The sequence below is a fragment of the Tasmannia lanceolata genome, unplaced genomic scaffold (assembly GCF_043159265.1).
Source record: "Tasmannia lanceolata isolate RefF3 unplaced genomic scaffold, GAP_Taslan_0.1 ptg000008l, whole genome shotgun sequence".
Lineage (NCBI taxonomy): Eukaryota > Viridiplantae > Streptophyta > Magnoliopsida > Canellales > Winteraceae > Tasmannia > Tasmannia lanceolata.
The window spans coordinates 29,155,007-29,172,400 of NW_027518685.1; the positions used below are offsets into that span (position 1 = coordinate 29,155,007).

General features: G+C 39.3%; 1 protein-coding gene across 2 annotated transcripts in view; it reads right to left on the minus strand.

Moving 5' to 3' along the window:
* The window catches only part of LOC143885097 (nuclear pore complex protein NUP1-like), a 63,956-nt gene that overhangs the window by 20,633 nt on the left and 25,929 nt on the right, over window positions 1–17,394 (minus strand). For both annotated transcript variants that reach the window (XM_077389086.1, XM_077389085.1), the window contains exon 2: window positions 11,121–11,188. In XM_077389086.1, the coding sequence (XP_077245201.1) occupies window positions 11,121–11,188 (68 nt within the window). The remainder of the gene's footprint in view (window positions 1–11,120; window positions 11,189–17,394) is intronic.

The following is a 17,394-nucleotide window of genomic DNA, read 5'->3' on the forward strand; positions in this document are numbered from 1 at the left end:
CTTGTATCCATGGTGCCAAGGCTCTTGCCTTTGGCTCAGCTCCTTTTTCAGTGAGGACTCTGACGGCCCCACGGTGGGCGTCAATCTGTTGCAGTCCAAATCTAGCCGAGTGTTCAGCTTGGGTCCTTCCTCCAAGCACTCCGGGTTCAGAAGGGCTGTAAGGTGATCTTGGAAGAGTGACATGCTCTCAAAGACTTAGGGTTGAGGCCCACCCGGAGTTTGGGAACTCCAGGGGAACCCTTTGACACTCAAGTTAGCTTTGGAGGTAACAGATGGAGCTAAGCTTCACACAAGAGCTTAAGTGTACCTTGGCTAAATTTGCCTCTCTAGCGAGGAGCAGGTTCCCCTTTTATAGGTGAAGTTCCCTTGGATCATGGGATTGTCGTGTGCTCTCGGCGAGTGCTAGCATTGGTGCCTTTGCCAGTGCCGCCAGTCTGCTCAGCCTTTCAGGGTGGCTCTAACCATAGACGGGACCTTTTCAGGAGCCGCCATGATTGGCACTGTGTTGCATTTTCCTCCGGCTCGTCAGTGGCTCGGGATTGGCCGGTGAGGTGACACATGGCCTTTAGCGGTATCGTGTTGGAGAAGACTTATGTGCTGGTGCGAGGGAGCATTGTTTTGAAAACCTTACAATTTACGATTCGATTAACGATTCTTAGGCAAAACGATTTGAATCCCCTGATTGAATCTTACGATTCGATGGTAAATCGTACGATTCATACGATTCATGCAATTTATCCAAATTAAGTTTTGTATAAAAGAAAATATGACTTCTTTCAAAAGACCTCATTTCTTTTCTACATTACAAGAAGCCTTCGAAATCCCTCTCATCAGAAGGAAGAAGACAGAGGAGTAGGAGTTCGAACGAATCGAACCAGTCAAGCACAAAGCATTTGCTTGAGGGCATTACTCACATCGAGGTGGGAGACTACCATAATGGGGACAACATCGACTTTTGTCTTTTATGATTCATATTTGTCATTTGATGTTTGAGACTTTGAGAATTGATATGATCTTGTCTTTTTTTAAAGATTATTATCCAAGATGTATGGGTTTGGATGATAATTAGATGACTAGTATGTGTCAAGTTTGTCAGCAAACAATTCATATTATGAATATTGAATGCTAATCATGGCAGTTTGTATTTGAATTAATGAATTTGGATAAAAATGAATATTTGGCTATTTTAATTCTTTAATTTGTTTATAATATATATTTTTATATTTCTGAATGAATCTTACAATTTACAATACGATTTACGATCCGATACGATTCGACCCCTATTACGATTTACGATTCGATTCTGATTTTCAAAACATTGCGAGGGAGTCATTAAGCTGAGTGGTGACGTGTCCCGCCACGTCGCGTCAAGGCTCCTTGTGGGCTAAGGAGCCATGTGGCGTCTTGTGACTAGGCGTCCCGCCACGTGACCTCAAGGCTCCTTGTGGGCTCAGGATCCACGTGGTGTCTTGTGTCTGGTGCACCGATTTTGACCCCAACAGATAGGATGCTTGGAAAGGATTCTGCAAAGTGTAGCAGCATCAATGTTTAGCTAGATCTCTATGATGAAGCAAGGGGAGATTCTAGTCGTTGAATAGAAATTGAGACAAGGAAGAAGTGTTGTATGAAGAAACATTTTCTAACATGGCAAAAGTAAAAGAAGCGCTTTATAAGTGCATGGATAGGAAGCTTGGAAAGGTTTCTACAGAGCGTAGCAACGTCAATGTTTAGCTAGATCTCTATGAGGAAGCAAGGGGAGATTCTTGTTGTCGAATAGAAATTGAGAAAAGGAAGAAGCATTGTCCACGTACTATTTACCGATTTAGTTGTTACTTAATTTCAAGTCTTCATTACTTCAGAGATTAGACACATTTATTATCTATTAAATTCTAAATTTCTAAAGCAATTGCATTAGCTATGTTGGTGGCTTAGCTTTGAGTCTATGTCACCATAGTCAGCGAGCTTCGTTGTGCGGGTCCTAAGCCTCGCATGTAGCGCTCAGACTGTGAGAGAAATTGTAGTACTTTTGATGCAGTAAGTTTCTAGCTAAAGACACTGAGAATTTATTGTTGCGAGTAAAAATTAAGAATTTTAAGAGGAAATGATTAGAGTGGGGAAAATTAAATTCTCTAGCTTATACCATAGGTAACACCAAGCTGTGAGAAAGAAGTATGAGGAAGAAGCAGAACAAGGATCCAATCTTAGTCGGTCATATTGATTCTAACCATGAGTGGATTGCTAAGAAAGATGAGCTTCTTCTCCCAAGTTATCCTACTTGGTTGGATGATATGGTGACATGGTAATTCTAGTCACTATTATTCAACATATTCTCTGTATTTTCATCCATTCAGTTGATTTGCAACTTCCATAGTGTCAAGATCAATTGGTAGGTAGTTCTAGATTTGCTTCTCATCCTAAGAGGAGAAAGACTAGTGCTCCTTAGAGTGAGTATACTTTCTAATTCTATAGAATCTGTACTCTAGTTCAAGTTTTAGCTTTTAAGTTACAACTTAACAAATTATTCAAAAAAAAGTTACAACTTAACAAGTAAAACCTGTACACATTAATGCAAGTGAAGGTAAACATAAGGTTGAATCGCATGTGCACGTCACCAAAGACGAGAAAGAGGAGTATAACGATGACGGTGATGATGAGAAAGAGATGATGAAATCTCTTATATTGATGAAGAGGTTATGAACTATGTGATTGAGGATGACTACCTAGACTTTTAGGCTCTGTTTGGATGCCAAGTAAGCAATCCCTATGTAAAAAAATGCACTTTTTGGCTTACTTGTGGTTTAGTTGTAGTGTTTGTTTGCCAAAGTAACACCCAAATCTTTAGAGATTACTAGCCAAGAAAAAGGTTCAATAATTGCATGGCAGGCTAAGTGGCACTTCTTTTTCCATATGAAATATCTCAAAAAGGAAAAGATTTTTCGGTAATCCTCCCTTCTCTCTGTCTCTCTAACTTTCTCTATCTCTTCCTCTCCTTCTCCTCTACACCGGTTAACCTTGCATCCAAACAAGAACTTAACTTACTCATTGCTTTGCTTTACCAAACATTTAAAATCCTGCCCCCCTCCATGGTGAGTACTTACGCAAAGAATGCTTAAGAATGCTTAAGCATCCAAACATAGCCTTAAGGAGTCTCTAGGGCTTTATTATATATGCATTTACATTTCTTTCATTTGCATTTTTTTATTGTGATATGGAATTGTAATGCGAACTTCCTAAGTTGTATTTTTATTTTTATTTTTAAAAGTGACATATTTCATTAATATTCAGATAGCAATCAGGACCAGGAGTCCCAGCCTGCAATACAAAATATTAAGGTGAATTGGCATGGGCATACCGAGACCAATTCAAAAGTAACTAAAATAACAAAAATTGCAGTAGAAACTAAGCATTCCTTTCCTCTATTCTGTAGTATGCCTTCTTTTCATCTTTCATAGCAATCTTTTGAAACTATCACCTGTACCTTTTTGAGACTACATCTAATTGTAGTTCTCCTAAACAAAAACCTCTTGAAACTTCAAGCTGACTGATTCATCTGAAACTACCAAACCTGCATCCTAAAACTCTAAAACTCCAGGTCTAAACAAAACTCCAGGAAGGTATAGCAAAGTTGAAATATCCAGACAGGAAAACCTAAGCGAAAGAACGAATCTCTCAAGCTATGGCTATGGAAAAAGACAATTTCTGGATAACGACAGGCAATTCACAGTGCTATTAAACGATAGGTTGTATCCTGGAAGATTGTGAACGGGATTTACCCCTTAAGGACCTACAGTCCCAAAATCTGAAACTCCATTAAAAGACCACCAGATTAGCAACAAACCTATACTACCACTGAAAGGCATTGGACCGAGAGATTCACAAGCCTATGGAAAAGAGCCTCCCACGAAAGAAAACACTTCTAGTGAAGCAATCCCACAACACCTATCTCTTTCTTATAGTCCGGCCTTCAATTTTCTTACTGAATTCTATTTTCTTTTCTCCTTTATTTCTATACCTATTCGTTTTCTGTTCTCTTTTTTTTTCTCTTCCTTCTCCTTTTGTCCTTTTTTTATTTCTTTTCCCTCTTCCTTCTCCTTTTGTCCTTTTCCTCCTTCCCTTCTCTTTTCTCTCCCTTTTTTTTCCGAGGCCGGAAGACCTTACATTCAAGGTTGCTACCCTCGGACCCCTTTTCACCATCATCCTTCTTAGGTCCAAACACTATTCGCTCTTTCATATCCCTAATAGCCATAGACTGAAACAAATTTTTATTGGCTTCCAGATCATCGTCAAAACCTATTCCGAAGACATCCCCTATAGCCAATAGCTCATCCATTTCCTCAGAGGGAACAACTTTACTTTCTTCTGAATCAAGAAACTCCATCAACCTTGAATTCGCCTCCTGTCTTTCCACATCCACACCCATCCGAATCCGGACCTCCATGCTGACTTCTCGATCTAGGGAATCCCTTAACTCCTGAGATACGTCTACTAAGGTGCCCATCAATTTTTCCAATCGCTCAATCTCTGTTGCCTTAACCTCCTCCCAACGCTGACAATGGGCTCTTCACTCCTCTTCTAGAGCATCCTTAAAGAATTGAAGTTTATAGATTCTGACGAAAGCCTCCTTCGGATTAGACTTCCTCGAAACCTTTAGAAAGCTGTCCTTGTTAACCAGAGCATCCCTCTTGAATTGTTTCCATTGTCTCTTCCAAATTCCCATGGTAATTTCCTTAGGCATAGGACATTCTTCGGCCGCCATGGCTTCATCATATTCCATATCCCTAAGAAACTGTAAATCATCTACCTCGAACATGAACGCCTTCCTCTTCCTAGATGAGGAACCTGAGTCGGACGACATGGTAGATGAGAAGGCTTTGAAGGGTTTATCAAAATCTTTAAGAAGAAGGCTAAACTTAGAAGCTAAGTTAGATTTCTTTAGTTCTTCTTTTCTCCAAAAACCCAATAGGTTTCTTTTAAATAGAGAAAGACCTCCTTTTGTAGCTAATAAATAATTGTCGAGGCACACGCCACGCCCCGCCCCTTCTGACCTACTTTTTCTTTCTGAAACAGAGTGCCTTTTTTGGAGGGATTGACACGAAAACTTTTGATGTGACTATTGATATCATTCAAAACTTTTGAACTTCCTTTATTCTTTTTGCTTCTAAAAAAGCGGTTTTTAATCTTTACCACCTTTTCTACTGACAGTGGTTGAAGATTATGACAGTCAGAAATATCTTTTCTGGAGGCTTTTCCAGCGAAAATACTAGATTTAGTTTTTAGTGACTTCTGACACGGTCCTTTCCCAGGACTGACCGATTTCCCTTTCAATGATGGGGCTAAACTTTTAAGTGTATCTGCCGGTTTCTCCATTCCCGACTGTCCAACGGCTCTTTTAACTTGGAAAAGACAGATTTATCGCCAGAAACTGCCGGTAGAGGCCCAACCACAGGTGGATCAACCACCGGCGGTGAATCAACAGAGACATCTAAAACTGGGACCAAAGGGGCAGAATCCTCTTCTGCCAAAGGATCTTTAAAGGACATTAAAGACTCATCCACCATCTTAACTCCAACTGGATAAACCATGGAGTCTACTAGAATATTTATAAAAGATGGTAAATAATTCCACAACGAAGTTAAGACCTTAACAGAAGCAAATTCCAGGCAGTGGTCATGACTGCTCGACATCTGTGTTTCCAACACTTGTCTGAAATGCTGACCCAAAATCTCCACCGTGGAAAGAGACCAGGCATGAAGTGGGATATTAAAGAACCTAAGTCTCACTGTTCTTGCACCAGTATTTAAGGCAGGGGACCATGGTTGAAGGGAAACGAGGTATCCACCCAAAGCATCACCTCCCCACCGTAGGATGGAGGTAGCCCGACTCTGAGACTCAAAGCAAAACAGCACCATTGAGGGACTAATGCAGAACGGTTTGCTGAGAAGAGGCAGGGCCCATTTTCTTTTCGCCCTGGTCCAAACTTCTTCCAACAGGAACATGTTTCTCAAAGTACATATCAGGCAACTCTTTAGGGTCTTCTTCCTATCATTGATCAATTAGCTTGGGATAGTAAACACGGGGGTTTTTTCATCTATTCTAGGTGTAAGGATCTCCTTGGGGGCCCCCTTAGGTATTTTGTTATACTTCGGCCCCAAACATTTTCTACAGACCCGTCGTGTGCCATAGTTGTTGTAGCTACACTTCATACACTTCCAATCACTTACACTCTGGTTTGGAACAGTCTGCCTTCCTCGAGCAGATCCATTTCTGAAGTCAAACCTTGTCATCATGTCCAGATCCTCCTTGGTTCCTAACGATCGAGGAAAAGATCTGGGGGTGCCATGGTGGTCTCTCTCTACTCCCCCCTTGACTTATCACGATCAAAGATCTCTGGCAACAGCTGTTAAAAACTCCAGTCGTATAGAAAGCTTCCTGAGCTGAGTATCCACTTTCTAACAAATCTAGGAAAGTTGGAGCCACCCAGTCTAGGCTGGAACCACACACACTGATTTGTGAAGGTATCCAGGCTCGACGGGGGATTTGTATACCGGCGGTTAAAAAACTCTCGGACAGACATTCTCATGATACTATTTTCAAGATTATTACAGAGCGAGAATCGCAGAATCTCAAAGTCATTCCAACAAAGTGTGCAATTAAATATGCAACTCCTTATTGCTAAACAAAATTCTGCCCAAATGTACTAAAGTAATAAAAACTTGGGTTGCATTATTTTTACCAAACATCTCCTAAGTTGTATCACTTGGTTGATAACTACTCGCAAACTCATTGCCACTAAGGCATGTTTCACTCTTTGATATTGTGTTTTTTTAGAATGGTATTCACTCTTTGATATTGTTATAATGTCTTTTCAGATAGGGTTCATACTTTATTTTCTTAGTAGAATGATAGTTAGATGATGATTTCTGCTTAGAAATGAAGTAATTATTTTTAAAATTTGCGGCAAATATTTGGTATTTTTCTTAATTTCTATTTAAAATATCAGAAACTTCTCGCATTAAGAGTTTGAGACTTACACCATGCCTAACAAGAGGGTTGAACGCCTCCCCTCATGCCTCTCCTTTAAAAACACAATCACAAATAGCAAAATATTTTATGTAAAAACATAAAATGTAGAAAAAAGTAGACTAGAAGCTCCATGATGCACAAAGTGTTCCATGATGTAGCCATATTGAGCAGCCACTCTGGCAGTGTCATCCAATGCATGAAGTCAAATGGTTTCTCTCCATTTTCAGAATAATTGCCCCATTAAACATGCTTCGATTATGAGTTTTAATACAAACCTAGTTAAATTCCATAGTCCTCATAAAGATACCAAATTTGCTTCATATAGATATTAAAAAACACAAACATCAAAGAAGGAACCAATGATCAGATATTTTTCCCACGTTCTTATTAGAATGGGTTGCCCTTGTTGCCTGAGACTTCTCATCAAACATGATAAGCCATTTATGTCATTAAGACACAACAGACTTCTTGATAAGACATCACAATGTTATATACAATGACACAACTCTAGCCTTTAATATGGTGTTCTTTGTGTCATCACATTCTTGATTTTCATTATTCAAAAATTTCTCATTGTAATCCATGAAACTTGGTGAAAGTAAATAACTAAGCAGTAGATGTTTTTCTCCACTTTTCTATAATTTAACAAGCAAAATTTCTTAGCTCAACATCATTAAAAAATACATTTCTTAGCTCAACACAAATTAAGTTACCAAGCCACACTATCTGCTTGTGCAAGTGTTTGGATTGACTATTCCAAAACCTCATGGAATTCCCAACCTTTTCTGTACAATGATAACACAATTATCATTCGGTTCTCTACCACCATTTCATGTGGTATTGAGGATGATGGTCATTTCCCTCAATAAAAAGTTCTTGGGTAAGGTCACTTCTTTGTTTCACATTCTTCAATTGAACAAACTGGAAACTTATTTACAAAACCAATGACATGAAAGAGACATGATGCTAACAAATGTGTAGGGTTACTTCTTTGTTTCGCATTTCTTCAACTGAACAAACTGGAAACTTATTTACAAAACCAAGGACATGAAAGAAACGTGATGCTAACAAGTGTCATGCATGCCATCACTTGCCCTATACAATCCTTTGAGTGCTGCCGGCTATTAAATCTTTCAAGCACATATAGTTGTGTTAACTTACCAACTTCTCCAATAGCTTAAGCTATGGAGAAAGGCGTTATTTATTCTTTTATACTTTAACACTCTCCCGCACGTGTGGCCCACTTGGCAAACACGTGGCACATGTGGTCCCACTTTGGGCTGACCATCACATGTGGATTTTTACTATCCGGGAGGTTTGAACTCGAGACCTTTGGCTCTGATACCATGTTAACTTACTAACTTCTCCAATACACGAAGTGGTCGGTGAAATGTCTGAAAGAGATTTGGTGCCTTGGACGTCTTCCTTTCATTTCAAGTTGAAGGCCCTTGGCTTCAAGTTGAGGGGGAGTGTTGTCTAGTGTTTTCATCTCTTTCTTTCCATTGTTTTGTATGTCTTTTGTGTTGATGTCATCTCTTCCTTTACATTGTCTAGTGTTGTCTTCTATGTCTTCTTATGTCTTTTATGTTGTTCTTCAAAGGTGCACACCAAGTGTTTGATAAAATGTCTAAGAGAGGTGGAATGCCTTGTTTGTATTCGTTCCTTTGTCTTCTTCTTCAAGGCGCACACCAAGTGTTCGATGGAATGTCCGAGAGAGGTGTGGTGCCTTAGTTGTCTTCGTTTCGTTGCAAGTTGAAGGTATTAGATCTTCAACTTGAGGGGGAGTGTTCTCATGTAGTTCTTTGTGTCTTTTCTTTAGGGGGAGAGTTCTTTTTTTCCCCTTGCTTTTGTCTTCTTAGTCGTCTTTTCTTGAGGGATTGTTGTCTTTTCTTTAGGGGGGTCTTAGTATCGTCTTCTTGTGGGAGTGTTGCCTTATCTCTTCATGTTGTCTTGATATTGTCCTCCTTGCCTTGTCATGTCCGGGCTCATGTAGTCTCCCCCAAGGGGGAGTATTGCTGGTGATTATGTTCTTCGTCTCCTTCGTCATGTGTCTTCTCTTTCATGTCTTATCCTCTCTTTTCGGCTTTATGCCTTATCCTCTCTTTTCCGGGCGATGGTTTCCATTCCCATCATTGGTCGGCTCTCTTACAGGCGATGGACTTTTCCCGTCGACCTCTCTTTTCCGGGCGATGGTGTCCCCATCGTTGGTCGGCTCTATTTCAGGCGACGATGTTCATGCCGTCGACCTTGTCTCCAGACGATGGTGTCCCCATCGTTGGTTGGTTATCTTTTCCTTCCTTTTCTTCCTATCTTCAGGCGACGATGTTCATGCCGTCAACCTTGTCACCAGACGATGATTTCCCCATCGTTGGTTGGTTATCCTCTTCCTTTCTTCTTCTTATCTTTTCAGGCGACGATGTTCATGCCATCGACCTAGTCTCCAGACTATGGTTTCCTCATCGTTGGTTGGTTATCCTTTTTCTTTCTCTCTCTCCAGGCGACGGTGTTCCCATCGACCTTGTATCCGATGTTTTCCACTTCGGTTGTTTTCATCTTCACTTGGCATTGTGCTGCTTCGCAGATGTTCGTTGTGCGCACCTTTAGTGTGCCCTCTTTTTTGCTCGATGGATCGTTGCTATTCCCCTGTCGAGGTGCCTTAGTTCAATCTTTCATGGTTTCAGACTTATTGTCGGGTTCTCATTTAGGGGGAGACCCGGTTGTGACTGCTCTCGCCGTCGTGCTACCTCAGGGGGAGCTGCTCTTTTTGATGGCCGAAGATCTCGATGCTGTTCATGGTGGCCTTTGTCTTTTGTTTATGCTTTTCATTATGTATGTACCACACCAGCTTAAGGATGAGTGTTATACCAAGCTAGATGTGTATGAGCGTATTGTACTTTTTAAGTTCTTGATGTAGTTCTTTGTAGCCTAGTAGCAAGCTAGAGCTTCATAGTATATACACTCCAGCTTGAGGTGGAGTGTTGAATAACATGTATTAGGGGTAGTTTAGTCATTACTTGTTAGAGAGAGGGTATTGTAGTCATTGTACTTGGTTGCCCTAGTTGGGCCTTATATATACATCATTTTACATGGGAGCTCCCTAGTGGAGACTCTCCATCCTTCACTCCTCTTCTTCTTCCTCTCATCTAAGCCTAATCTCATTTCTAACAAGTTGTATGACGATCATTTTCTTCTATTACCCAGGGGTGTAATAGCTTCTTGTTTGAGTGGTCACCAGTTTATTTTTTAAGCCAGCTATTAAATCCATCAAGCACATCGAGATGTATAACGATCAATTATATCCTCCATGATTTTCTTCTATTGCCCGAGGATATAAGAGCATCTTGTTTGAAAGCTCACCAGTTTCTTTTTTAAAGTTTTCGCAGCTAACAAGATATAGGTAAGATCCTCTATATGTAATCCGGCCTGAGGTAGATTCTCTGACTAAGATGGAGTGTGGGTGGGCAAGCAGAGCGGATGAATTTTTTTTTTCTTCACTTTTTATGTAATTAATTTTTATTTTCTGTTTTTAGTGTAGTTTTTTGTCTTGTTTCTTTTCCTGCATAACCATCCCGGTCATAAGATTTTATTTCCTCCTTCGAATTTAATAAAGTTTGTTCATTATTGTTCGAAAAAAAAAAACACACACAAGAATCGGGTAAGGTGGGAAATCAATACACCAAGGACTAAATGTGTCCCTGATGAGTGACAACCGTAGAGATAATATGCTTCTAGAGGTGGTCAATGTTTATTTCAGCACAAGGCTAACTCACCAGAAGCCAAACATGGTTTAATTCTGTTAAGGAACTTCAGAAATAAATTATGCCATTCAAAAAAATTCAGAATTAAATTAATCATCAAATTACATCAGAATAAAACTGAATAAAATAGAATCTACTTTTCCATAGCAATAGGATCTTCATCCCACTATCATCTATGATTTCAGCTATGGTCAAAAATCAAGAACTTGGATGACAAAAAATAAAATGGCAATAGATCATCCAAGAATTAGAAATGAGAATCAGCAACAGGAATGGAGAATGATGACATTTAAATTGTTGGATCAAATGCCTACTCATAAGGGGAAAGTTTTTACTTACGATGCAAATAGGCTCGGGAAGATCCTGTCTGGGCTCGGGAAGATCATGTCTGGGCTCAAGATTTGCTCCTGCCAACATAATAGATGTGAATTAAACGTCATTGGGGAAATGCATGGTAGTATCACAAGAATAGCAAAATAGTTCATTTAAAGTTCCCTGAAGAAAATTAATTCGAGGTATGATCAACAACAAAAAAATGTAATAAACATGTCCAAGATAGCAGTCACCCTAGTATTTATCAAATCATAAGAACATCCAAAAATCAATATGAAATTAAATATCTTTGAAGGGATAGAGACAGACACAAATGCTCATTTGCAATTTAGCTCTAAAATTTCTCCTACATTGAACAAGGCATATTTTACAAATAGACTTTCAGAAGTACCCAATAGGAAAAAAAGCTTACAAGAATCCCATTAATTCTGATAAAACTAACCATGAACAGGAATTAACACCATATTCAATGCAAACCTTAATGTAAGTTATTTGCTTCAAAACTCAACTAAAAAAAACTAGTTTATGTTGCGCATGCTGCGGGCTTATTGAAAACAATTACAATACTTTTTCTTTCTGTTCTTTTCTTGTGTGTTCTGTGGGTAAGCTGGGTTTGGCAAGACCCTTACCATTGTAATAGAGAAAAGATGCATCAAGGTTGCCATTAATCCAATTCAGACAAGGAAGTTTTCATGAGCTAAGCTTAATTTCACTCCAAAAAGGATTCAAATTGCAGCCAAAGATCTTGTAATATTATGAGGTTGTCATTATCTGCAACCTCTTCAAAATTGAGAAAATTCAACCTAAGGGACTTCCACAAGAATATTTCTAAGCACGGGAATTGAGTCTAGTTTTACTTTAAGATTCTGAAACCCCATGTACGCTGTTGAGGAAGAAAATGCCAAGAATGCCAATTCTATAGCAGTTGAAAACTGGTTTTCACCAGCGTAGCTCTCGATAATCTAATCGGATTCAGAATTAAGAAGTAAGAGTGCCGGACCTTCTTAGTGCTTTAAAGGGTAGCTTTCCAAACCCAAGCAGAATAAGCATAGCTAAAGACAAGATGGCAGATAATTTTTGGCTCATCTTTGAAAAGAATACATGATGAGTTGATGTTAGTACCTATTCGTATATGTTTATTCATGGCATTTATCTTTCCTTGGATAGTTTATATGCCTTAAGAGCTTGGCAAAGACCAAGGCCATGAAACCATATGATATCGAACAACCAAACTCTGCCCCATTTTTCCCTTAGGCCACGTTCGGATACCCACAAGATTTAGATTTGGATTCTCACATTTGCAGTTAGAGATTTGGAAATGGATCAGATCCTTAGATTTCCAAATCAACTACAACAGTGAAAAAAAAATCGATTTTCAAATCTGTTCAGAAAGACATTATTTGGAAATCAATATTTGTGGCAATTTCCCTCACCCTCGCTGCTCCTCGACCTTGCTGCAGCAGCAGCCAGACGTCCCTCGCTCCCTCCCTCTCGTACAACATGAGCATGAGGATGATTGATGAATTTTGTATCCAAAACTCAAATCCAAATCCAAATACAAAAGCATGAGGTATCCAAACGTGGCCTTCCAGAACTCCAAGCGGATTTTAGAGAAAAGTCACCTTCAAGGCAGTCAACCCGATTTTTTTTTTCCAAATATCCATCAAAAATATTGATTTAGGAAATGAAACACCCCACTTGCCATTTTTTGTGGACCTAGCAACTTTGACACCTCTGCCACTCTCAAATCATGAGGGTTCCTCTTTCATTCATTTTTTCAAGCAACATGTGAACAGAGCCAAGTGTGTCAATACAGAAATGAGTTTTTTCATCATTTCCAGCACCGTAGGAATTCTTAATTCTTGGTTTCTAGAATCTTCAAATGACACCCAAAACATAACTTATTTGCCAAATTCACTCTACCACAAACATGATAGGGTAACACCTTTCTATTCAGAAGCGAAAGAGAATCTACTAGGGGGACCAGAAATTTCAAAAGTGCAGCAATAGAGATAATAAAAAAGATTAGGGAGCAAACCAAACAAATAGCAATAATTCGGGAAGGGAGTTGATAGGTGCCAGTCAAGGACAACCGAGGCTTCTCTAAATGAACAAAACTATGGTCTCCAGTTGCATGATGAGAATTTCTAAGTACTACTTCCAGAATTCAACATCCAAGTGCTCTGGGCCTGATAGCTTCGATGTTCTTAAAGCAACAAGTGGCATAAGGGCATCTCCTTGAAACCATGCAGGATGTAATGTTGAAAATTACGAGTTATCAAGGCTGTAAAAGGAATAAATCGAATTTGCTAGAAATAGGTTTTGTGGTACCAGTACCGATAGAAACATCTCTAAGTGTTTCCTCAATTTTCACGAGTGTGATTGATTGAACAAAATCTCGGCAGCCAACGGAATTTTGGTTGAATTTGGGATGCCGTTCCTTGTTTGGTTGCCAATATTGCATTGAACACCCAGTAGACTCCTCGGCATGTCTCCTAGGTAATTATTACATGTTTGCTAAGGTGGAATTCCTGTCCCCTGTTAATAGGTTTCAAACCAAATTCTCCACAAAAAAAAATTGGAGTTTTGCTTGAAAAATCTTAGGAATAGTATTTTTCACTCTCTCTTCCCTCTCTCCCTTCTCTCACTATATTGGTAATGACACCCACTTCTTATTCCCCCTTTTTTTTTTGAATTGTTATTCTTACTCCTGAGGCTATGCCGCACAACCAAACACTACTTACCACTATTCTCTGATGTTATTCCAAGCAAATACAGTGCTTGTCTCCTCCCTTTTGACTACTTATTCCACTACTCTATATGAGTCTATGCTGCGCATCCAAGCACAGCCTAAGAGCTTTGGGACAAGGTTTTAAATTTCGGTTTCGGAATGCGTTTCAGTCCTCGCTGAAACCGGATTTTTTGCCGAAATTTTGAACTTTTGTTCGAAATCCGACGAAATCTAAAAAAGTAATATTTTATCCCCCCTGAAATTTCGGCCGAAATTACAGAAATTTTGGCAATTTCGCCCTAAATTTCAGGGAAATATTAAATAATGAATATTTTAACATATCTTCCTAAAATTTCGGACCGAAATTTCAGGAAAACGAAATTTCAACTGAATTTCCGAAATTTCGGTCGAAATAAAGTAACCTTGCGGGTTTTACCCAATTTTGATTTCGGTATAGACTGAAAACTGAAATTTCGGATTTCAGTCGAAATTTAAAACCTTGCTTTGGGAGGGTCCGGCCTGGATCAATCCAACATGAAAACAACCTTTGGTCGAATCAACGGCAACACCCTCTTTGGATATAATATATCCATGATAGTCCACCTCTTGTTGTCCGAACCGCCATTTAGAGAGCTTGGAAAACAGCGTGTGAATCCTTAGTGTGGAGAGGGTAATTTTTTCAAATGATCCAAGCACTCTTCCCATGACTTGCTATAAACCAAAATACCATCGAAAAACACTAATACTGCAATTATTTGCAAAGGTGGCCAAAACACCACATTCATTAAGCTTTGGAACATAAGGGGCATTGGTGAGACAAAACAGCATAACCAAAAATTCATAATGCCCATCGTGTGTCCTAAAAACAGTCTTGGATATATCATTTTCATGTATAAGTATTTGATGACAATCAGACTGTAAAACTTGGATAAAAACGAGATCCATGCAACTCATCCAATAATTCATCCATCAAAGGATGGGTTACTTATCTTTCATAGTTTCATAAATCATGATTGAGGGTCGGTAATCGAAACAAAGCCACCATTCAGACTAGCAGCACAGGAGATGAATATGGGCTCACACTAGGCCGAACAATTCCGGCAGCCAGAATATCGCACTATCCTCATGTGGTAATGAGGATAGTGATATGGACGCATGTTGGCAAGTCGAACGCCTGGTGTGAGAAGGATGCCGGGTGTGAGAAGGATTCGATGGTCATGTTGTCTTGGTCGTGCCAAGCCGGTTGGTTATGCATTGGTATGATTGTGCATTTTTATGGTTCTCAAAAAATGAAAAGATGAAAACCTAATGCACAATATCTTGGAAGTGGAAAACATAATTGTGTTCATGTTTTTTTTTTTTTTTAAAGGTAAAATTGTGTTCATGTTTTTGGACACTGGAGCATGTGCCTTGGTCTTATTCTCTTACTTGTTTGTATATTCAGGGGTCATAATGCCATGACCTGCTTGAAATATAAAGGGTCTTATTAACCCATCATGCCTGGGATATCAGAGTTCCTGTTGCGAGATTATTGTATCACTCATTCTGACACTCTGACAGGACCTTTGATCTAGCAATCTTAATAATGAAGAGAGTGACAAGAATGATATTGTCTTGTGCTTAGATCCCGACTCTACGGGATCATACCTCGCTTTTGGAGGTTTTGGCCTCCTGTGCATGTGTCACCTAAGCGCGAGTGTGACACCGCTCTTCTTCGACCGTAGAGGTCTTTTGACCTTGATCGTGAGGGTCGTGGCTGAGTATTCTCTTCCTTGAACCCAGGGGTGTTTTGACCTTGATAGTGGGAATCCTAGTTTAGAAATCTTGCTTGCATGGACTGCAGTTGTGCGCATGGTATCAAGCACCGCCTAATTAAAAGACATAAAGCTTTTAAACATTTCAACTCACAATTTAAAGGACTTTATTCTTTTGACCCATGAATTCACATTAATACTAGATGTATGATTGTGTGGTTCTCTTAAACAAAACACGTGCGACTTCACGAAACTTTTAAACACTGAAATATTTTTTATCCCAACTCATCTCTATATCTTGTTTGAACCATGGAACTTGAATCTTATATAAAATCCCATATGTGGTAAATTCCTAGAACCTAGTGGAGTGATCACCTTGTCACAACGAAGAATCTTACATGTTAACTCACCACAAACTTTTTGAGTTTTAGTGTATTATTACTTACTGAGTTGTCTAGCTCACTTTATTCCTTTATTTGCTTTTGTAGATGTTTGAGACCCCGGGGGGAGTAGTAAGCAATGAAGATAATTTCGAGACTCGAAGGGAGAGAAAGAACAATACTTATGTTTACAGGACACGATAGGAAGAATGTCGCGAATTAAGATAACATCTAGAAAACACCATTAGACAGTTCTAACTATGGACTCGTTTAGCTGAGGCTGATGCTAAGTCCAAGGAGCCAATACATATAGGAGTAAGGCCACCCTCACCTGCAGATGTAAAGATCAGAACATGCACCATAAGTCCTAGGATGACAGCCAGACAGTATACTATGTAAATGACATCACATAGTGGAGCAAAAACCATTAAAAAAACATAATGGAGCAAAAAACCATTAAAAACATAGTGGAGCAAAACTTATTGTTTACTCGGCATTCAGGAAAAAAAACATATCAGTATATTCTACCTATGTGATGGAAAGAGAGAATCAAACCGCTCCTACTTCAGGAGTAGAGGTAGCGAGTGCAAAGATGAATCAAGAAAGGTGAGACTGATCTTAGGTGAGGTGGTGCAGACAACTTCAATAGAGTATAAGAGCAAATAGTGGTGGAAGATGGATAAATGTGTTGCAATGTAAATTTGTACAGTTATCTTTCAAAAAAAATGTACATTTGTACAGTTTGTCGTCTTCTTTTTTTTTGAAAAGGTTTGTGTAGCATATCTCTCAGTAAGAGTTTTTTTATATACAAAGATTGAATGAGTGGATGAATCAAAACTTTTGTATATTTGTGGATTATTTGTGTACCCTGAACCATATATTTGAAGTGTGCGAAGTGTCCCGCTCGGGAATTTAGGTTAACGCTCGGGTCTTGAGGCGTGACATACACAGCCCCTACATCTAGGATACTAAATACCATAAGATGGAAGTAAATCCTAACTAAAAAAATAAAATAAAACCTATCTAGAAACGCAGTTGTAACTGAACGAAGAAAGTGGTCTGTCACGTCAATCTTCCTTGAATCAGAGTGATATATTTGGCAAAGGAATAATAGCAAAAGTCTAATTGATAAATTCTTCATCGGTCCCTAGTGGGATGCTACGTTCCTGAGAATCATCCAAACCGCCCTTCCAAAATGGTGTGCAATCTTATGCCTCTTTTTCTCGACCATATCTAGTGCTCCTGAGGCCCTTCGCCTTCCATTTCGAATTAGCTTGGCTTGAAGAGCCTTCCATGATTGATAACCTCAGGTCATGGTTGTATGATGGGGGACATGCTCAACCTGGGCATAAACTCAGGTTTGTCAAATCCAAATTAAAAGTCTAGACAATGGAGGTCTTTGGTAAAAGTGATTA